This window comes from Amblyomma mixtum, chromosome 9 (genome assembly GCF_055824585.1).
Source record: "Amblyomma mixtum isolate Tamu chromosome 9, ASM5582458v1, whole genome shotgun sequence".
Classification (NCBI taxonomy): Eukaryota; Metazoa; Arthropoda; class Arachnida; order Ixodida; family Ixodidae; genus Amblyomma; species Amblyomma mixtum.
The window spans coordinates 63068387-63092531 of NC_143020.1; the positions used below are offsets into that span (position 1 = coordinate 63068387).

The 24145-nt window shown below is 45.2% G+C and overlaps 1 protein-coding gene across 1 annotated transcript in view; it reads right to left on the bottom strand.

Moving 5' to 3' along the window:
* The window catches only part of LOC149329337 (uncharacterized), a 30411-nt gene extending 10746 nt beyond the window's left edge, over nt 1-19665 (bottom strand). Inside the window, exons 1-2 of the mRNA XM_089561955.1 lie at nt 13967-19665; nt 9502-13157 (exon numbers count right to left, since the gene is read on the bottom strand). Coding sequence (XP_089418081.1) covers nt 12433-13056 — 624 coding nt within the window. The 5' untranslated portion in view covers nt 13057-13157; nt 13967-19665 and the 3' untranslated portion in view covers nt 9502-12432. The remainder of the gene's footprint in view (nt 1-9501; nt 13158-13966) is intronic.
* Nucleotides 19666-24145: the final 4480 nt, after the last annotated feature.

Below are 24145 nucleotides of genomic sequence, written 5' to 3' on the forward strand. Positions count from 1 at the left end.
CTGCAGGCTTTATTTACTCTATTGCTCTATGTCGTCAGATGTTCTCTTATTACCACGACTCAAATGGGAACCCCAATGACAGCTTAATATAAGCTGTTCAACCACTGCACGCCAGTGAGTTCTGCCAAACAACCCTTGAGCAAAGAAGAAGAAAGAACTTGGTGCCCAATTTAATTCTCATTATTCCTCCCTTCCCTTTCTATTTCAAGCCTAATGCCGATCCTGTGGAAAGATATATTCGAAAAGGGTTCACTAAAAAAATTTTTGCTCTGAAGGCAGTCCCCATTACCCTCACTATTTAAATCCCTCTAATTCAGGCAAAATCATTGAAAACACTTCCATGTCACTTTGTACATTGACACAATCCAGTGAGATCATTGCACACGCAATTTTCCAGGTTATGAGCATCAAGCAGTGCAGTCATGGAAGGCTGTGAGGTGTGGTATTGAAGGCTTCTTCCTCAGGAACCTTGTACACATCAGCTTGTCAATAATGGCCTGAAAAATAACGGAGAACAAATGAGCGTCACTATAAAACAAACACAAAGGCCACAAGCAGCGGGGTCTGTGTGCTTTTGTGCCAATGGCAATGCACAAGGAAGCGAGAATGCACAAAATTCATGTCCGACAATACATTCTGCTGTTTTCATTCTTCTGCAGGCACATAATGTGAAAGGACATGGATAGGGAAAAAGAAGTGCAATGGCAATATATTGCAAACTGCGAGTACAAATTTTTGAAACTGATGTTCTCTACCAGCTAAAATGGAATGTCACATGTGATATTTTTAGCACAGCTGGTCTCTTTGTGAAGACAGATGGATTTTGAAGCACCTAACTTTGCACATGCACATAAGTGAAGGTAAGGTTCTGCATATGTTCATTGCATTAGGTTGCCTTCAAAGGTTCTTGCTCAAGCATGTACTCTGTGCCCTCCTAATACTGCTCCTCACACCTGCAATTTGAAACGGAGCATAGTAGCATAACGAGAAGTCTCCAAGGACACAACGGCATTGTTTATATGCTTTGTGCATTGAATAAGTATAATGCAGTCCTAGATCAGCACACTGACCCATGCGTAGACTCACTCAGGCTCATATACAGATGATCATCTCAGTGGTGATCGAGTCGGATCCGGATTCAAATTCAGATTATGATCCGAGCCAACAGCAAGTCTCAGCTCAGGCTCATATTATGATCTCTGTTTTTGCAACAACATTCCAAGCTTAAGGTCTTCTTGCCTCCTTTACTACCGACAGCGGAGAGCAGGAATGATTAACTGCCGCGACCAAGGACGCTTGAGGGCGAGGCAGGCTGGAGGTGTCTGTGGGCGACCGAGGAAGGGGATTCCGTGGAAGTAAGGAAGATGTTATTTCGTCCCGTCCCCACTGCTAGTTTACGTGGGTGCAGTAATGAGCCGGTAGCTTTGTTCGACAACCTCCAGGCTGCTGAGAGTTCATATTACTACAATGATTTGCAATCAGCATAATGTTTGTGAGAGGTAGAAAAGCTGTCCACTTTTGGCATAAACTTAACCCAAACAGCGTCAGACCAAGAACATGCGTTCGTGAGCCTTAATTAGGATCTCTGTAGCCACACATATGCGCGGCTGAAAAGTATGACCAGACTACCAAGCAGGCAGCAGATAAGAGGATGAGATACTGGTCACGCCTTCTGGCCACACATGCGGCTGTAGGGTTGTCAGGGGATAATGTAGCACATCCAACATTGATGTTTGTTTACAAGGCATTAACCAACTGACAGTTTACAATGCGACCCTATGCGCTGCCACAGAAAAATTTTGACTTGTGATATCACATGACTATGTTTGTGGCTGTTGAATAATGGTCGCTGTCGTGACATGTGACAACAAAGTACGTAGGTCAGGAAGAGATCTCCTCCAATGGCCCTTTGAAGGCATGATCAAACACAAAAATATGGCTACATTCATGCATTACAGCCAGCAAATACAAATTCAATACACTATTTTCAATTTGGGACATGAGAGATGCGTACACAACCAACCAAACATTTGCTCAACCAGAAAAAGAATGCTTCAGTTGCGATTTCAAGCTTAATATCCAACTGGAATGCAAAATCACTCCTGCCTTACTTTTATACTCTTTTCCTCTGAAACTTTCAAGCACAAATATTTTGCCAAATAACAGACAAAAAAGCAGATATGAAACAAATAAAATGATGGCTAGAAGTATAGGCGTTACCACAACTAAGAAAGGCAGGACAATTTGCGAGCCTGGAGCAGCTAGTGCGTAACTTGCAAGGAACTCTTACAAAAACACAGAATGGCTAATGTGCCATCAGACTCCAAGAAACATCAAAATGAAAAAATTGCATGACACATCACAGAAATCGGAAATACAGCATATAGAATAAAAAATAGCCTTCAATGGTAAAAACAATAAACAGAAAAATAAAGAGCATCAAGCTATGGGTTGGCATAGACTGGCCGTAGTTCCGCTGGAATCTCTTCCCCTGGCTACTGGTGCTCCTCCAAAGCCTGCAAAACCGAGAACACATAAAGCAGGCACAATGCACACAAAGAAATACACTGGCTTTGTTCAAATGCTATGGGATTAGTCCTGCTTTTTAAAGTAGACCATTTAGTGGAACTGAAGGGTGTCATGCATTTTTCATTCCTGTGAAGCGGCTGTATTAGGATGTGGAAGAGGGATTTTATCCCAGCAAACCAAAAACCTCTCAGAGACGTCTAACTAGACGTCTCTGAGAGGTTTTTGGTTTGCTGGGATGCCAAGGAGACTACTTCCGTATATACGCACACACACAAAAAAAAGATGATGATATGCCGTGAAGCTAATTGTACCAGCCTTCGGCGTAAACTGCTGGTTGCAGGTACCGCCATCGGGATATGGTTCACCAGCTTCCACAAGTCACCGTAACGCACCATGAACGGTTTTCACACTTAACGCCACAGAATTTATAAATCATCACCCTTTTTAGCGCAAAGCTATAGACTGCAGAAGAACTAATTGTTGCATTTGCTACGCGATTACGAACACAGACATCCGAGAAGAAATGCGAACGGCGCGATCTCCCCGAACATGCTGTCTTTGCTAAAGCCTGCTGCAAGAGAAATAAGGTGTGGAAAGTTCACTGGCGACCGAGTCCGTGAGATCGCCACGGCTGAAGACACACACCTATCAAATTTATATAAATTAGCGCCAATTACAGCTTTGCAGCGAATTGCGTCTACTTGCTCGAAGTTGCAAGTGTTGAAGTGACAGGTTTAAAGTTAACTCCGGCAGCTTTCACTGAAGAAAATTTGTCTGGTATTGCGGTTATACACTTCTGCGGTTTTCATGCTACTGGCAAAGGCGTTAATAAGCCCGAATCTTACGTAACTGCGCGGTAAGATTTGGGCACGCGCGCACAAAGACGGTAGACGGACCATATCTTCACACGCGCACGACGCAAAAGTGACGTTAACCGGGTCGCATGCAGTTATCGTTGCTCTGTATGCGCATAGATTTCCTTCTGCAAAGCTTCTTTCTTCTTCTCACAGACTGACAGCACACAAAATCTAATATGTAAAGCAACGAATTAAGTAACTAGCACAACTATAGCACAACCGGCAACACACGAAAAGTGTGCATTGTTGATGCCGCTCGCAATGCCCCTTGCACCATCGTACATTTTCCCTGTATGGTTGGCAGGGGCACGTTTAATTACAAAAAAAAAATAGATAACGAAGACCACGTATACAGCCTCAATTAAGTAGTAATGACGCAGCAAAGTTTGATCTGTGTGCAAGGTATAGTTGATTGAAAACTGGCTGTCTGTTGTGACCTTCCAGGAAGATCGAAAGCAAAACCGAATTTGGCACTTCTGGTTTCGATATCGCACCCGATGGAGTGCAACGCTTGAATTTTATATCCGAATCTTATATCCGGCTTAGCTTGTACGTGCGATGGTTTACTCGTCGCAACTGCGTACTGCGCGAATAGAAATCATATGTGTACATACTTATCGACTGTATTGAAAGTACACTCCGCCGACGCGCTGAATGCGCAGCACTAGAACGCGACCAGCTCGATGCCTCCACGCGCAACGCTTGTCAGCTGCTTGCGTGGAGGAATGCAAAATCATGTTTTTTGAAGAAATGAAAGGTCGCAGTAGCTCTCAAATCTCGGCATCTCGGTAGACACCTCAACCGCTTATTAGAGCATGCAACTGAAGGTGCGTCTTTGGTCCGAACCCCTGTCGAAGTTAGCCTCTAACTTGAATAAAACATGTAAGATGCTACGACACCACACAGAACGCTGTATGAGCGCTGTATGCTCAAAATTTTGAATGTTTTCGGGAACACTCCCACCACTTTGAGGGAGTGGGGTATCTGTTGCAGCCAGCTTCGTCGCTTTGGCGGACGCGTCTGTTCTTTCACTCTTCCATCCGAACGTGGCAGCGGTAGTGGTACAGCTTGAACCAGTAAGCAGGCCCGTGCAATTTCCTTTTCATCCTTCCTTCAGTCGCAGCAGCAGCAACCACCACCTCGATCTATTATTCTGTTGCTCAGCTCGCACTCAAAATTTTTCGTTATCCTGCCGCGTCATCTAGTACGCCGGCAGCCCGGGTAAAATTCCCAACTAGCCCCCACTTTCTTTTTATTCATATTTCTTTTCATTCTAATGTCTCGTGACGTCATATCTGACCGATGACGTCACAGCTATATAGGGACCAACATCCGGAGACACATTTTGCGGACATCTCCGGCGTCAATATATAAACCTTCTAATGCTTTCGCATTAATAAGCAAGCATGCGGCCGGTGCTTAAAAGGCAGAGGCCGCATCGGGATATTGTATACTCCTCACATGTTCTGCGCATTCTCCACTTTTCGGGTGTGTTCGGCAACCCTATTTCCTACAATATTACTACTCTCTGTTTCTCGCTCACGTACCTGTTGTGTCCAACCCCTATAAAAGGGGAAACACCAGCCAAGACAAATCACTCGAAAAACATCGGTCTTGCGAAGGAAACGTTAAGACAAATATGTTTCCTTTAACAAAGCGCATACTTCGCTACACACTTTTTTCAGCAGTCAAGTGCTTCATGCTCCTGCAAACTATATATATATATATATATATTCCTTTCATGAATTGTTTATCGAGTGACCATGACTTGCATTCTGCAATATAGGTTTTACTAGTATCTTATGATTTACTTCAAATTTCATTTAGACATTTTTTTATCTATTAGTACCTCAAAGGCCCTTTGAACGGGTATCACATGACGGAGTGGGTTACAGAGCATAACACTGCTTCACTTGATGACTTGAATAGTGATGGGTCAGTATGGATCATGACGTGGCCGGGAAAGTCATTCGTCTTTCGCAGTGCGTACAGAAAATGAAGACACATGAGCGGGCAGGCAGAGGATATATGAGGTCTTTTCATGGTTCGTGCAGCTCTAGGTACAGTAGGCAGGGAGGATAACAGACTCGTGTGGAACATGATAATAGAATTTGTGATGTAGACAGTCTTGCAATATGACATCGGTTAGTTAAATTTCTGAGATGAACCTTGCATTTTAGTGTGGCGATGCTTTCATGATACGGATAAGCAGAGACGAACCCAGCAGCGCAGTTTTGTATTGCTTCTAGTGTATTCGAAACAATATTTTGATTAGGGTTCCAAATAGCACATGCATAATCTGATTTGGGCCACACAAATGTTACATAGGCTCATGATTTCAATGATGGTGGTTGAAAGCTTACAGGGTACCATTTGTAGGAAATGTTCACTCTTCATTTCTTTGTGCCAAGCATGTGCAGGTCATTGACCTACTTTCTCACTGCCACCGATTCTGATGTTGCTCAGAACACAGCAAAGTTTTTTCGTGCCCATGTGTTGTGTATGATGTCTCCTAATAGTGGTGTAACTGCATGTCTATGGTGAAGCGAGGGAAGTACGCTCAGAGAATCAGTGGAAATGATGCTGTTCTCGATGTTATCCTTCATTATTTTTCTATAGCCACAGAAATCCTTCCCTTTTTCATCTGTGTTCACAATAATTAGGTCATCATTTCTTGTCTGACGAAGTGGCAGCTGCAGTTGGAAATGGTGCATTGCATATCTTGGTTGCACATACGAGGATGTACGCGCCGACGTAAAATGCGTGGACTGGGTGACGGTAGCTTTGGGTTCTGTTTTTCGAAACGCTTGGAACAGATTCTTATAGGCTATTAGCTACATTTTCCTAGCTGTGTCTTTGCAAGTTTTTCTTTCTTGAGCCCTTTTCGTAAAATTGTTTCATCTGCTGCTGTTCCATCCACTCTTCCAATTTAAACCACTGCAGTGGGTCAGCGGCCTTACCGCGGCGCCTGGCCATATCGGTAGGACTTCAGTCAAGAAGAAATTCAGAAATCCTCATTTGCTGCGAATTGCACGTGCACCCTAAAGAGCCCCAGGTGGTCAAAGTTAATCTGGACCCATGATATGGCATCCCTCATAGCTCGCATGTCGCTGACAGATGGTAAGTGACACGATTTACAGTTTAATTTTTTTCTAATTACTAGGGAGCTCAAGTTAGTCTTGTGTCTGACGAAGTTAATGTACAATCCTTCCATAGGAGAGTAGGGAGACATTTACACGCATTCGTGTTTAATTGTTATGTATGAAGGTGACCGGTGCCATAGGTGGAGCACAAAACTACGTGGGAACACTTAATTTCCTCCCCCTCATTATCCCTCGAAAGGATAGAGCAGGCCGAAGGAAACGCCTGAAACGTCTGAGCTCTAAGACACTTTAGCAGAGTCCTAGAGCCTATCCTGATATGACTTATCTTGCAGTTTTTATAGTCACTTAAGTATGTCTGCAGTGCCACATTTAAGAGAAGAACCTTACTTGTTTGGCGGGAAGGCTCTTGGGAAAGCTGAAGAAAAAGGCTACGCCTTCCCCTCAGGGGCACCAGGAAGGGACGCGGAAGAAGGTCGTGTCCATCCCATATCTGCACGGTGTCTCTCATCGTCCAAAAAAGATCGCAGCGTGACACAATGTGCAGGCGGTGTTCTCCACCAATCATTAAGTTTGGAAAGTGTGTGCTGCAATGAATAAGAAGCTGGGACTGACCTCTTCCAGAAAGGATGTTCAAAGGTGCTTTGCGTCGTTCATTAGTTTCAAAAAGGTGGTGTGTAGGATTCCTTTGTCATGCGGAAAGATATACTATGGTCGAACAGCTCGGTGGGCATAAACTTCAGATTGAAAGGGCACGAAAATTCTCTTGACAAGAAAAAATCCCCTTCTTCTAACCTCCTGCTGCACTGCTACGAATGCCAGAACATGAAGATCATCCTTGCATGCCGGACTTGCATAATACGTCAGTAGCATGCAAGAGTAGCAACCAGATAGCCAGGGAAATTCTCAAAGGATATTGCATTGCTAAGAACTCAGACGTGTGTGGCAAAACCATCTGTTGCTTTGCAGAGAAACAAGACAGCGTTCCTTGATAAGTGCCTTTCCTCTCCTGTGTAATTATTGATGTTTTCCTGTTCTTTGTTTCATTTAAGTTTCACGCGTTTTCACCTTATTTATTTCCCGAGTTTTCCATTATACCTTCAGTTGTTAGACAGCGACCGTGTCATCTCCTCTTTCGTTGGTCCTTTGTCTGTTTTGTGATGGTCTTAAAGATGAACTACATCCAACTCGTCCAATACAGTGTACTGGCAAATTTAAAGCAAGAACAATTTGACTGCAGTCTTATGATTTTATTTGTTAGGGTAATTGATAACTCAAGCAGTGTACTTTTTTTGAAGGAAAAATTTGTACCAGTTACCTTAACAGAGTAATGTACATAACATTTCTTCTCTTTCATTGAGTTTTATGGCACGTAAGCGACTACGACTATCATGCGCCCACCAAAGGATAGAATTTGTTTGCTTTTGGGAAACTTCTTGAGATTCCTATAAAATATCATAGCTTGATAGGCTGGCTTTTTTTAAAAATATATATATATATATAAACACGAGACATGTCCACAAGCGCACTTTCTCCAAGGAGCAAGCAAGGGTGAAAAGACCAGTAGGCATTCAACAGTGGAAAATGTTTTCCTCACTTTGTCCAGCTTTGCGCATGAACATAAAATACGTGATTTATGGTGAGCATTTCTCCGCACAACTCGCATGCTGATGACTCCTCTTTTGAAGAACAAAACTGGTTAATGTGTGCTTCCAATATATGCAAAGGCGACATAAAACGATGTTAATTTATCGCTTACATAGGGAAGAATTAAGGGCGCTCGTACACTGTCAGGCATTCATGCTTTTTCATCAGCATATAAAGAGAATGAGTGCAGTACCTTTTATTTTGTTCTGCTTAATAGATGGCCTGATTTGAAACTTTCCAAGCAATGTTGTGAACATATTGATTTATGATTGATTTATTCTGTAATCTGGGCATTTAAATTCTTCTAGTTATAGTTCTTGCTCTTTTTCTCTGCTTGATCAAAATGCGATGCTTTTAAGATGCAATTAGTCCCAATTTACCTCAGCATCGATGATCTAACGTTCTGAAGGCGAGATGCAGTATGGCTTTGATTGAATTGGTTATGGAGATCCAGAATTTATCATTTGATGGGTACGGGAAGCTGGTATTGGCGGTGGACGGTCGTGAGCGAAGTCAAACACATCCGCATGCTGCAAAAGAATGGCCACCAATATCCAACGGTCGCCGATGAGTAGGGGTTTGTTGATCATGGCCAGGAACTGTGATTCGGTCAGGTCGCGCCGTCTACTTGGATGGGAAACGTTGTCAGTGAGCGAGGCAACTGGCACAGAGAGCCGTTCTTCAGAGCCGGCGAGCTTCAAACCACGTGGCAATACGGCAGGTTCGCTGGAATGATTGACAGTCCAAAGAGTGGCTTGGCCCTTGGTCACACGGACAAGGCTGCGGGGTACCAGCACACACTTTTTTGCACAGTTAAGTGTCCCACCACAGCATCGAAGGCATCAGAAACAGTGCTCGACGACACAGTGGGAACGAATATGGCAGGCATCGCTGGAACGACGGTGTCTGTGGAGACAGAAAATGCTTGGGCAACCAGTGGCAAGTCTTCTCCTAGTCTTCTATGAGAGCCAACAGAAGACTAGGATTTAATGATGAGCCGCCACTGTGGAAGTTGAGACTGGCACCGCACCGGTGTAAAAAGTAATACCTGGGATGATGTCATGCGTAAACCGAGGGAGCACCATGAATTCAGTTCGGAACACATGGCCGGCGATCACTATGTTTACAAAACAGACACCAATCGGAACTCATGATTCTCCCTCTACACCACAGAATATCAAAGCACTATCCCAAGCGAACATTATTTTATGACCGAGATGGTTCTTGAAAGCTAAACTCATCGCAGAATCTGGCACCAGTGTCCACTAAGGCCATGGCGCAAATAGCGTCCACTAACACTTCAAGGCTGTTCTTTAATATAACAATTGGCAGAGGAATTGACAATATCGATGACCCTATGACCGCACCTCCATCGGCCGCACACGGTAGCTTCCGGTGATGGTGGGGCGACGACGTTGGGGAGAAGGTGGTGGTGGAGTCAGGCTTCGGTCAGAGGCAGGGGAGTCATTTCGTGGCGGTGCATAACTGGATGGGCGCTGGGGAGATGTCAAGATAAGGTCACGAACAGGTGCATTGGAACTCGAGTGGGGGTTCGACCACTGGCACTGGTAGCGGGAAATCTGTCCCCGGCTACAGCAGAATCTGGAGACGTGACCGAGCAGACTGCATCGGTAAAAAACTGGTGGTCGCGAGGGCACACTGAATAACACTCCTCGTAGCCACTGTTCGATCGAAGAGGCCATTGAACTTCTGCTACTGCTAGTGGCATTGAGGGCGAGCTGGTGCACTGGGGTAGGGACGGCTGATCATGGAATCGTCGCCGTAATCGATGCAAGTTTCACAGGGAGGGGAGTGACTGGACAAACCCCAAGAGAAGGAGCGATGAGCTGTAGCAGCCTGCAGAGAACAGCTCTCGTACGGAACTTCACTGCGGCACCCAAGATCTTGATGCCGGGAGAGTTCGTCACAGACAATTTGATGAATGACTTCAGGGAGATTCACAAATTCACAGGCTCATGGAAATTCATGCTAGCAACGGTGGTAACGTCAGGCAGGCGACCAAACTTCGGAGTAATTCGACGTATTAAGAGTTTCAACGTTGCGGCATGCTTGATGATGCCTGTGGGAGAGTCTAAGGTTTCTTTAATAATCAGAAAACTGTAGACGTCCTCCGCAATGCACTTTCAGAGATGGCCCATGCGATCTTTTTCGGATATACGTGGAATAACGACTTTGCAGAGCTTCACTAGCTCGTCTGTTTCTATGCATGTCGTGCAAGTTTAACCACGGATTTGCACTCTCTGAAGCAAAGACTGCTCAGCGCATTTCCTCTTGGCAGCGGTATCCCTGAAGCAGTTGCGAATCTTTTCCATGATGCGGTCCCAACTCGTTAAGGATGCTTCATGGTTTTCAAACCATGTTAACGACATGCTTACTATCCAGAAAGAAAACAGCATTGGCCAGCTTAACGGTGGTATCCCAGCAGTTGTACTTGCTCACCCTCTGGTAACTGGTGAACCATTCCACTTCTTCGCCAGCATTTCTGGAAAACGTCCGCGGCTGTCGGCAGTGCTGCCATGTGGGAGGTGTTGTCCCAGACTGACAGGCGTTAGCTTCCTGGGTCATTGGCATGGGCAACGTGGCAGTCCGACAAGTATGTGGCTCCAGTGCTGTCAAGAGGCATCCGTGGTGATCGACCCAGCACCTCCACCACACTGTTACAAGTTCTATTTACAAAGTCTATTTACATAGGCAGGTCGACCCGAACTCCATGCGTCAGCGGGAAGATACCGACCGTCTTTTGCGTGCGCACTTCTTCTTTGTTCTTTCAGAGTTCATAGGTAGCGCGTGACAATATGGCAGCTTTAGTATGGCTTCATGGAAAAGTGGTGACTAAAATACCAACTAACAAACCTTTTCTCTTCATTTTTGTGACCCTAACCACATCCACAGCACCACAAAAGTCTATCTCGCTCACCTCAAACCCACCCACTGCTTTGTCAGCCAGAGCCACCTCATCCCCACAAGCTTCTCTACTCACCTGCTAACCCGACTGATTGCCGTACACTGCTATTTCTGGCTTCCTTCACAATGACCCTTTTGTAGTATTGACCAGAAGCTTGAAGAAACTTCTGGAAAAAACACTGCTTGTTTCTATAATAATCTTTTGTGCTATCATCCGTAAGTCTTTAAAATTTGACAAGCTTTTACTTTTGGCTCCCTTACGAAGAGTCATCACGTCATCAAATACAACACAATTTGGGAGGTGCAAATATTGAAATTTTGGAATATGAATTCAAAATGCCTTTGAATATTGCATCGAGTAACACATATCTGTTCAGTCTAAAAAAAATTTTAGAAGATCAACAGGCAACCTTTATTATTTTCAGAACAGTGTATGGACTTTGGAACGCAAGTACGCAAAGTTATACAGGCACAGCACCAAGCAAAAAAAAAAAACATGATGTGTGCAGCAGTGTGTGCTTCATGATTAACATAATGACAAGTAGTAAAATCTTCACAACTTGTATTACAAGAGACCAGAAGAAATGCCTGATTTATCTGAAGACTGACACACGAAATGCCACCACCACTCTAAAAAAAAATAATAATAACTACCAAAAGCGCAGTGACAGCTTACAAGGAGGCTCCATTGCCCAAACAACAAACAGCATGTGACGAGCAGCTTCGGCGTGTTCGAAGAGATAAGTGGACGTAAACGAGGAGAACACAAGTTTGCATCGAAAACGGAGAGACTGTTTATATGTGTATATATGAAAAGATATGAGCCTTGACAAGCCAGATGACATCACCACGGGTTAGCACTTAAGCTCAGAAACTGAATCTACATCTAGGTTATTTCTTAGGCTAGCAACAAGGCAGCTCCTTGCATCCTCAGCACTGCTTCACAAAAATTATCCCACTCAGAATGCACAAATAAAATGAATTGTTATGCGACCTTTCACTCTCCCAAATCTCTTTATTGAGGCACGGTGACAACTACCGCTAGTGAATAATACTGGGTACAATGTTCTTGAAAGTCTCGGTCCAACAAGAAGTGATCGCATTCAAGCATGACCGTGATTTTATTCCCATTCATGCAGGTTTATAAGCATAGCAGGCTTCCTATACGTCTTCAGGAATGACTCAGAACGGGTGTGTAGTCTAAAGACACAAAAAATGTCATTTTCTGACAAGTTTGTAAAAATGAACAAAGCTTAAAATGTAATTAACGATGCAGATTAGCTACCCACACCTTTCAAAGGGTAGCCAGCTAGAATCTTGCTAGCTTGTACACAGTTAGCAAAGCACTTTACCAGGGGCATCACGGACCATTGCTATTTTTTGTGAGCAGCGTTCTTGTGGTAGTTCAAACTATGGCTCCGAGTGAATCTCTTCTCGCACAAATCACATTGGTAGGGTTTTTCACCCTTATGGGATCTAACGTGACTCACAAGGGTTGAACGTACCGCAAAAGCCATGGGGCACAGCTGGCACTGATACGGCTTTTCACCCGTGTGGGTACGGATGTGTGTCACCAGGTCGCCACTCTGTGCAAAGCTGCTGCCACAGTGGTCGCAACGATGAAGACGCTCGCCTGTGTGAGTGCGCTGGTGTGCCACCAGGTGACTCCTCTGTGCATAGCTGCTACCACAGTGGTCACATCGGTAGGGACGTTCCCCTGTGTGAGTGCGCTGGTGTACCCGCAGATTTGCTCTTTGTGAAAAGCTGCTACCGCAGCATTCACAACGGTAAGGACGCTCGCCTGTGTGAATGCGCTGGTGTTGCTCTAGGGTGAACTTTCTTGCAAAGCTATCTCCACAGTCGTTACAATGGTATGGGCGGTCGCCTGTATGGACTCGTAGGTGCTGCACTAGATGGCATCTTTCTTTGAATCCCTTGCTGCAGTGGGTGCATTTGTGCAGCTTATTTCTTGCAGCTTTACTCCGGTGGTTCCCCATGCCAGAAGGAGTAGATTCCGTGCAGTGGCCCACAGGGTGCCTTTCACTGGTTGAATCTTCCACAGCAGGTGGGCCATGGTCGCTCTGTGTGGCGACTGAACCTGTGTTGCACAGGCAGAGTAAGTTAAATAAACAGCATGAACCAACAATCCAATGTTCACTTCAAATTCGAAATAAAAGTTGAATGCGGAGGATACACTCATCATATCTATGGGTATCTGTCAAGTTTTATTCAGCAAATCTGCCTTGAGGAAAAATCAGGCCTGAAACAAGATGTCTCCATCATCAATTCTGCGCGCAGGTAAAAAAAAAATTAGGTTACAAGAAATGTTATCACTGCCAAAAAATAGGGCAGCCTTTGTAATCCATCCAAAGTTCCTGCATTTGACTCCAAGGCTTGCACTATTCGCAACATGATAGACGTGTACTGTGCGATGTCAGTGCATGTTAAAGAACCCCAGGTGGTCGAAATTTCCGGAGCCCTTCACTACGGCGTCTCTCATAGCCTGATTCGCTTTGGGACGTTAAACCCCATAAACTAAACTAAACTAGACACTGTACAAAGTCCACGCGGGTAGTCTTACATGTGACAGTGAGGTATGCTTAGCACAGAGGACAACGCCTTTTTTTTTGTTTTATTCGCTGCTCACACAGTGTCCAATAGGAGGAAAAGACTAAATGCTAAAACCCGGAAGAGGCCTCGAGCCCTGTAAAATTTTTGGATCAATGAACTGAACTCACAAGGATGACAGTTCAGTCAGTAGTTCACACACCACATAAAACAGAATATCAAAGGTGTATACCATCATTCGCCACAGTTCAGTAAACTAAAGTGTCTGTATCCCACAACCTGCTTTTTGAAAGAGAACCTTCAGGAAAGCATACATGGAGAAAAACTGCAGATTCTAACCTGGAGAGTTCTGCGATGAAGGAACCCCATGTTTCTGGACCCTGGAGCGCAAGCCTGCATGTGAAAAGCAGATTACATCCACTAAGACAAAAGATTACACATGCAACAGCTCATGCAGTGTCATGTGTACAACACAGTGAATATGGAATACACTCTCGTAGAACAGCTTTTCCAAGTTGCGTAGATTGAGTACGGCGAGCCTGAAAATAAGTGAACTTGAAAGCAAACATTCCAGACTTTTAAATCTGCATACAGATGACTGCTATGCCTGCGCTCAAATAGCTGACAACTGCCTACAAATTTATAGACCTACTAAAACCGAGCCAAGAGCCATTGCATAGAAGAATGAACTTGGACAATTCCAGTCTTCATGGGAAGGACAGTAAAAGTTTGCCTACACAAGTTTAAGAAATAACGAGGGTCATTAATGCTTAATGACACAAAAAATTGATACAGCCACTATTTTTTTTATTAAACCATTTGTAGTAGCTGTACTGCGCACAGGAAAAAAACTTCCAGAAAATGGCGACTGGTGAAAACGCTCAGGTTAAAGGTTTGGTTTGGTTTATGGGGTTTAACGTCCCAAAGCGACTAAGGCTATGAGAGACGCCGTAGTGAAGGGCTCCGGAAATTTCGACCACCTGGGGTTCTTTAACGTGCACTGACATCGCACAGTACACGGGCCTCTAGAATTTCTCCTCCAAAGAAATTCTAGCCGCCGCGGAATGTTGCCAATTTGCCCAACATGATGTTCCGCCTCCACTATCTCCAAGAGTGCAATTATTAGAGTAGGAACACATCTGAAACTGTTCACTATTCTGTCTTAAGTGCAGTTACAGGATACCACATTTACTTGTGTAGTAGCAGCATCTCCAATTTCGGGACGACAAACGGGGGAAAAGGAAGAAACTATCGTGACCAAGCTTCTCAATGCACTGCTCTGAAAAAGGTTTAAGGTGAACAGTTTTTCTAACACCATGGATGGCATGGAAGCCCATTTCTGTGAACATGATGATGAGGTTGATGATGCTCTCATTGAAAGCAATGAGAGTGTGGGGCTGATGATAACAATGATGAATTTTTTAAGAGGCAAGGGAAGCATTGGTCAAAGAGCATCGTGGTATAGGGACCTTCATCAACACCAGGGGAAGTCTAAGACCCATTTCCAGGCATTCCACCCAGCAGAAGCCAGGGGGGAAGCTTGCGTATTGTACCTCTGGTGGGTACCCTGTGGCACAGGGAATCCAACCCTGCACATCGTACATGCGAGATGCCTGCTCCAATGACTAGGCCCCCGTTGCAAGAAGAGTAAATGTGACGAGAAAGAGCGAATTAAAGTGCGAATTGTGATTAGTTGCTGCATTATTTTGAGCGGAAATCACAGCAGCACTTTACTCGTTCTACGGACATTTTGTGATGCGAGGGAACCAGTGAGGCAAAACTAAAAAACAAACACTGTGGGTCAGTAAATCTCATAAAACTGGCACTGCATTGTGCAATAGTGAATAGCATCACTAGAGCGAACAGCATAACAAAAACATAGGCCAACTTTTCTAAATTGATTCGCATTATAATAAAACAATTTCCAGCTCAAAAACAAATCAAAGCCCATACCAACACCATGACATGAAATCCGCACACGATGAATTCCAGGTGCGCAGATATACATTCAGTATTGTTAGAGAACTAAAACAAACACTGTCGCGTTACACTGCATACAGCAAAATATAACCTCATCTAAAAAAAAACCTCAAAATGAAATAGAAGATATCAGAATACAGGCTAAATGAACATATCAAGGAATATAGTAAGGAAAGTCACTAATGCTATGTGCAATGACAAAATAAGGTAGGTCACTGGTGACCAACGACACCGAATCCTAGTCTACTCTTCAGGAAAGCCACAAGGACACTCATGAACCAGTAAACAGCGGCAAGTACAACAGAATATAAAATTCACCACACGATACAGCACAGGTATTGCAGAGCTACAGTCACCTACCCTAAAACGTGCGCCAATTTGACAAGCTGTCTTCTGGAATGCCCCAAGGCCTTTCAGCCTCTAAGTGACAAAATATTGTGATTCTATGATTACTACTAATTGCCCACCACAAGAGTACACACATTGCAGGCTTTATTTACTCTATTGCTCTATGTCGTCAGAAGTTCTCTTATTACCACGACTCAAATGGGAACCCCAATGACAGCTTAATATAAGCTGTTCAACCACTGCACGCCAGTGAGTTCTGCCAAACAACCCTTGAGCAAAGAAGAAGAAAGAACTTGGTGCCCAATTTAATTCTCGTTATTCCTTCCTTCCCTTTCTATTTCAAGCCTAATGCCGATCCTGCGGAAAGATATATTCGAAAAGAGTTCACTAAAAAAATTTTTGCTCTGAAGGCAGTCCCCATTATCCTCACTATTTAAATCCCTCTAATTCAAGCAAAATCATTGAAAACACTTCCATGTCACTTTGTACATTGACACAGTCCAGTGAGATCATTGCACACGCAATTTTTCAGGTTATGAGCATCAAGCAGTGTGCAGTCATGGAAGGCTGTGAGGCGTGGTATTGAAGGCTTCTTCCTCAGGAACCTTGTACACATCGGCTTGTCAATAATGGCCTGAAAAATAACGAAGAACAAATGAGCGTCACTATAAAACAAACACAAAGGCCATAAGCAGCAGGGTCTGTGTGCTTTTGTGCCAATGGCAATGCACAAGGAAGTGAGAACACACAAATTTCATGTCCGACTACACATTCTGCTGTTTTCGTTCTTCTGCAAGCACATAATGTGCAACGACATGGATAGCGCAAAAGAAGTTCAATGGCAATCTATTGCAAACTGCAAGTACAAATTCTTTGAAATGATGTTCTCTAGCAGCTAAAATGCAATGTCACTTGTGATATTTTTAGCGCAGCTGGTCTGGACAGTTCTCTCTGTGCAGACAGATGGATTCTCATGCACGTAACTTTGCACATGCATAGAAGTAAAGCTGAGGTTCTGCATATGTTCGTAGCAGGTTCTTCATCAGGCATGTACTCTGTGTCCTCCAAATACTGCTCCTCATGCCTGCAACTTGAAACAACGTGTAGTAGATTAAGAAGTCTCCAAGGACACAACAGCATTGTTTATATGCTTTGTGCATTGAATAAGTATAATGCCGTCCTAGATCAGCACACTGACTCATGAGCAGACTCGCTCAGGCTCATATACAGGTGATCATCTCAGTGGTGATCGAGTCGGATCCGGACTCAGATTATGATCCAAGCCAACAGCAAGTCCGAGCTCAGGCTCATATTATGATCTGTGGTTTTGCAACAACGTTCCAAGCTTAAGGTCTTCTTGCCTCCTTTGTTACCGACAGCGGAGAGCAGGAATGATTCATTGCCGCTATTAAGGACGATTGAGGGCGAGGCAGGCTGGCGATGTCTGTGGCCGACCGAAGAAGGGGATTCCTTGGAAGTAAGGAAGATGTTATTTCATCCCATCCCCACTGCTAGTTTACGTGGGAGCAGTAATGAGCCGGTAGCTTTGTTCGAGTCCCTCCATGCTGCTGAGAGTTCATAATATTACTACAATGATTTGCAATCAGCATAACATTTGTGACAGGTAGAAAAGCTGTCCACTTTTGGCATAAACTTAACCCAAACAGCGTCAGACCAAGAACATGCTTTCGTGAGCCTTAATTACGATCTCTGTAGCCACACATATGCGTGGCCGAAAAGTCTGGCCAGATTACCAACCGGGCAGCAGATAAGAGGATGAGAAACTGGTCACGCGTTTTGGCCACATATGCGGCTGTAGGGTTGTCAGGGGATAATGTAGCACATCCAACATTGATGTTTTTTTACAAGGCATTAACCAACTGACAGTTTACAATGCGACCCTATGCGCTGCCACAGAAAAATTTTGGCTGCTGACACCACACAACCACATTTGTGGCTGTTGAATAATGGTTGCTGTCGTGACATGTGACAACACAGTACGTAGGTCAGGATGAGATCTCCTCCACTGACCCTTTGAAGACATGATCAAACACAAAAATGTGGCTACATTCATGCATTACAAGCAAATACAAATTCAATACACTATTTTCAATTTGGGACAAGAGAGATGCGTACACAACCAACCAAATATTTGCTCAACAAGAAAAAGAATGCTTCAGTTGCGATTTCAAGCTTAATATCCAACTGGAATGCAAAATCACTCCTGCCTTACTTTTACACTCTTTTCCGCTGAAACTTCCTAGCAGAAATATTTTGCCAAATAACAGACAAAAAAGCAGATATGAAACAAATAAAATGATGGCCAGAGGAAGTGGCATTAATTATCACAACTAAGAAAGGCAGGACAATTTGCGAGCCTGGAGAAGCTAGTCCATAACTTGCAAGGAACTCTTACAAAAACACAGAATGGCTAATGTGCCATCAGACTCCAAGAAACATCAAAATGAAAAAATTGCACAACACATCACAGAAATCGGAAATAGAGCATAGAATAAAAAATAGCCTTGAATGGGAAAAAAATATAAACAGAAAAATAAAGAGCATCAAGCTATGGGTTGGCATAGACTGGCCGCAGTTCCGCTGGAATCTCTTCCCCTGGCTACTGGTGCTCCTCCAAAGCCTGCAAAACCGAGAACACATAAAACAGGCACAAAACACACATAAGAAATACACTGGCATTGTTCAAATGCTATGGGATGTAGTCCTGCTTTTTAAAGTAGACCATTTAGTGGAACTGAAGGGTGTCATGCATTTTTCATTCCTGTGAAGCGGCTGTATTAGGATGTGGAAGAGGGATTTTATCCCAGCAAACCAAAAACTTACCTCTCAGAGACGTCTACGTCTCTGAGATGTTTTTGGTTTACTGGGATGCCAAGGAGACTGCTTCCGTATATACGCACACACACACACACACACACAAAAAAGATGATATGCCGTGAAGCTAATTGTACCAGCCTTCGGCGTAAACTGCTGGTTGCAGGTACCGCCATCGGGATATGGTTCACCAGCTTCCACAAGTCACCGTAACGCACCATGAACGGTTTTCATACTTAACGCCACAGAATTTATAAATCATCACCCTTTTTAGCGCAAAGCTATAGACTGCAGAAGAACTAATTGTTGCATTTGCTACGCGATTACGAACACAGACATCCGAGAAGAAATGCGAACGGCGCGATCTCCCCGAACATGCTGTCTTTGCTAAAGCCTGCTGCAAGAGAAATAAGGTGTGGAAAGTTCACTGGCGACCGAGTCCGTGAGATCGTCACGGCTGAAGACACACACCTATCAAATTTATATAAATTAGCGCCAATTACAGCTTTGCAGCGAATTGCGTCTACTTGCTCGAAGTTGCAAGTGTTGAAGTGACAGGTTTAAAGTTAACTCCGGCAGCTTTCACTGAAGAAAATTTGTCTGGTATTGCGGTTATACACTTCTGCGGCTTTCATGCTACTGGCAAAGGCGTTAATAAGCCCGAATCTTACGTAACTGCGCGGTAACATTTGGGCACGCGCGCACAAAGACGGTAGACGGACCATATCTTCACACGCGCACGACGCAAAAGTGACGTTCACCGGGTCGCATGCAGTTATCGTTGCTCTGTATGCGCACAGATTTCCTTCTGCAAAGCTTCTTTCTTCTTCTCACAGACTGACAGTACACAAAATCTAATATGTAAAGCCACGAATGGCAGAGTTTCGTGAGACGTACCCGCCGTCTGCTATCCCAGTGTTGCCATACTATAGTGTTGCCAGACTTGCGCGACTTCCAGTGTTGCCAGGCTATAAGGTTGCCAGATTGTGAACTAAAACCCAGTGTGGCCAGACTATTTGTTCCCTCTCCCTTTTACATTCTCCTCCGCCTACAGCTACGCTGTCGCGCCGCAACCGCCCAGCTCGTTAGAGCAGCCTTGCCCGGAGTGGCCGCCGCCTGTTCGCCAAGCGAAAGAGCACGTCCGCGGCGGTTGAGGAATTGTTTGTTTAGTGACTTGTCGAGCAGACGGGTAGCACAGACGAAATCTGCCGATGCGTGGCCCCAGTGAGAGTATTAAGAGGAGAGAAACGCGTGATCGTGATTTTGTTGAAATAAGCGTGCTGTGCTCAAATTCACTTGTCGAGCAGACGGGTACGACAGACGAAATCTGCCGATGCGTGGCCCCAGTGAGCGTATTAAGACGAGAGAAACGCGTGATTTTGTTGAAATAAGCGTGCTGTGCTCAAATTCACTTGTCGAGCAGACGGGTACGACAGACGAAATCTGCCGATGCGTGGCCCCAGTGAGCGTATTAAGACGAGAGAAACGCGTGATTTTGTTGAAATAAGCGTGCTGTGCTCAAATTCACTTGTCGAGCAGACGGGTACACCAGACGAAATCTGCCGATGCGTGGCCCCAGTGAGCGTATTAAGACGAGAGAAACGCGTGATTTTGTTGAAATAAGCGTGCTGTGCTCAAATTCACTTGTCGAGCAGACGGGTACGACAGACGAAATCTGCCGATGCGTGGCCCCAGTGAGCGTATTAAGACGAGAGAAACGCGTGATTTTGTTGAAATAAGCGTGCTGTGCTCAAATTCACTTGTCGAGCAGACGGGTACGACAGACGAAATCTGCCGATGCGTAGCCCCAGTGAGCGTATTAAGACGAGAGAAACGCGTGATTTTGTTGAAATAAGCGTGCTGTGCTCAAATTCACTTGTCGAGCAGACGGGTACGACAGACGAAATCTGCCGATGCGTGGCCCCAGTGAGCGTATTAAGACGAGAGAAACGCGTGATTTTGTTGAAATAAGCGTGCTGTGCTCAAATTCACTTGTCGAGCAGACGGGTACGACAGACGAAATCTGCCGATGCGTGGCCCCAGTGAGCGTATTAAGACGAGAGAAACGCGTGATTTTGTTGAAATAAGCGTGCTGTGCTCAAATTCACTTGTCGAGCAGACGGGTACGACAGACGAAATCTGCCGATGCGTAGCCCCAGTGAGCGTATTAAGACGAGAGAAACGCGTGATTTTGTTGAAATAAGCGTGCTGTGCTCAAATTCACTTGTCGAGCAGACGGGTACGACAGACGAAATCTGCCGATGCGTGGCCCCAGTGAGCGTATTAAGACGAGAGAAACGCGTGATTTTGTTGAAATAAGCGTGCTGTGCTCAAATTCACTTGTCGAGCAGACGGGTACGACAGACGAAATCTGCCGATGCGTGGTCCCAGTGAGCGTATTAAGACGAGAGAAACGCGTGATTTTGTTGAAATAAGCGTGCTGTGCTCAAATTCACTTGTCGAGCAGACGGGTACGACAGACGAAATCTGCCGATGCGTAGCCCCAGTGAGCGTATTAAGACGAGAGAAACGCGTGATTTTGTTGAAATAAGCGTGCTGTGCTCAAATTCACTTGTCGAGCAGACGGGTACGACAGACGAAATCTGCCGATGCGTGGTCCCAGTGAGCGTATTAAGACGAGAGAAACGCGTGATTTTGTTGAAATAAGCGTGCTGTGCTCAAATTCACTTGTCGAGCAGACGGGTACGACAGACGAAATCTGCCGATGCGTAGCCCCAGTGAGCGTATTAAGACGAGAGAAACGCGTGATTTTGTTGAAATAAGCGTGCTGTGCTCAAATTCACTTGTCGAGCAGACGGGTACGACAGACGAAATCTGCCGATGCGTAGCCCCAGTGAGCGTATTAAGACGAGAGAAACGCGTGATTTTGTTGAAATAAGCGTGCTGTGCTCAAATTCACTTGTCGAGCAGACGGGTACGACAGACGAAATCTGCCGATGCGTAGCCCCAGTGAGCGTATTAAGACGAGAGAAACGCGTGATTTTGTTGAAATAAGCGTGCTGTGCTCAAATTCACTTGTCGAGCAGACGGGTACGACAGACGAAATCTGCCGATGCGTGGCCCCAGTGAGCGTATTAAGACGAGAGAAACGCGTGATTTTGTTGAAATAAGCGTGCTGTGCTCAAATTCACTTGTCGAGCAGACGGGTACGACAGACGAAATCTGCCGATGCGTGGTCCCAGTGAGCGTATTAAGACGAGAGAAACGCGTGATTTTGTTGAAATAAGCGTGCTGTGCTCAAATTCACTTGTCGAGCAGACGGGTACGACAGACGAAATCTGCCGATGCGTAGCCCCAGTGAGCGTATTAAGACGAGAGAAACGCGTGATTTTGTTGAAATAAGCGTGCTGTGCTCAAATTCACTTGTCGAGCAGACGGGTACGACAGACGAAATCTGCCGATGCGTGGTCCCAGTGAGCGTATTAAGACGAGAGAAACGCGTGATTTTGTTGAAATAAGCGTGCTGTGCTCAAATTCACTTGTCGAGCAGACGGGTACGACAGACGAAATCTGCCGATGCGTAGCCCCAGTGAGCGTATTAAGACGAGAGAAACGCGTGATTTTGTTGAAATAAGCGTGCTGTGCTCAAATTCACTTGTCGAGCAGACGGGTACGACAGACGAAATCTGCCGATGCGTGGTCCCAGTGAGCGTATTAAGACGAGAGAAACGCGTGATTTTGTTGAAATAAGCGTGCTGTGCTCAAATTCACTTGTCGAGCAGACGGGTACGACAGACGAAATCTGCCGATGCGTAGCCCCAGTGAGCGTATTAAGACGAGAGAAACGCGTGATTTTGTTGAAATAAGCGTGCTGTGCTCAAATTCACTTGTCGAGCAGACGGGTACGACAGACGAAATCTGCCTCTGCGTGGCCCCAGTGAGCGTATTAAGACGAGAGAAACGCGTGATTTTGTTGAAATAAGCGTGCTATGCTATGCTAAGGGATGATCCCCACGCTGGCGTCGCTGCGTCTCATGGTGGGATAGGTGGTAGCGATTTATTTTAAAGAAAAAATAAAAAAAGGCGAACGAAAGGAATGTTGCCGGCCGCGTCAATTGCCATCTGTAGCACGCGAGCTGCAGCCGGCGGAGGTGAAAGGGAAAATATAGCGAGGAGAAGTATAGCGGGGAGCGATGGCAAGAATGGACAGGGAAGAGCTTTGTATGCTATTTATAAAATTCAAAAAGTAATCAAGTTCGCGCCGCTCGCGCGCAAATGTCCGGGCTCTGTCCGAAAGCAAGAGCGCGCGAGCGGCCACTGTGCACAATCATTTACAGAAAACGACAAATTGTACGTAGCGTCCTGTCTCTAACTAATCGCGCGCGTGGCACACTGCCTTCGTCCACTCCTCCGGCGACACGTTGCCGGTTGGGGCAGCAACTCCAAACTTCTTGAGAAGCAAAACTATTTTCTTGAAGACGGAAACAAAAATAAAGACAACAGGAGAAAAAGGCGGTTAAAAAAAAAGGCGGTTTGAAAAAGGTCTGTAGAAAAGCGGCCGAGATTGGGACTCGGCGCGCTCCTCTTCTTTGTTAGCAGCTGGTTTTAATACCTTCGATAATTGGGCGGACCTTTTAAATCTGCTCTCGCGCAATTTCAATCAATACTGCTGCAGTGGCACTGTAGGCACAAGTGGGCGGCGCCCAGTGCTCGCCAGAGCCCGACTCTAGAGGCGCCAGTAATGTCCGCTGCTTAGCTAGACAGTCCAGGTTTTCAGAAGTCGCCGACCTTACTGACCCCCCCCCCCCCCCCCACCCCCCCCCCCCACTTGAGAGCTAATCTCTTTTCAATAGGAAACGGTCGTTGGCCCTTTGGTCCCCGTTTCCCGCGGCCTTGGAGAGCGTACAAAGCGCGCGACGCGCTGTCACCATTCCTAACCCCTCTAGACTTCCGATGGACACGGTAGTTACCGTCAAAAGGGGGAAGGAACCTACTGGCGCCGTAGGCGTCTAGCAACATGGACACTTTTAATTGGGGTAGGCAGTGTTGAACTGAATAACTGATAACAACGAAATTGTAGGCTGTGCTTGGTGAGCTTCGAAAAAAGTGCGAAATTCGGGCGTCTTCAGAAGCAGCCTTGCAGAAATAATTACTTCATGTGCGTGCATCCAATTATTGCCCAGGCACTTCGTAGTGGCTGGATATTTTTTTCTTCTGGCAGTTAAGAATGCTCTGGAGCTCGTGCTGCGTTGAAAGCCGCATTCAGAACAGTAATTGTAGGAACGAAAACATCTTCGACCGAAGTCCGTCTTTATGGGTTTTTGAGATAGTTGAGAGGAAACTGACGCCAACCAATATTTTTATTTTTTTGCCCACCGTTTCGGGACCAACTTG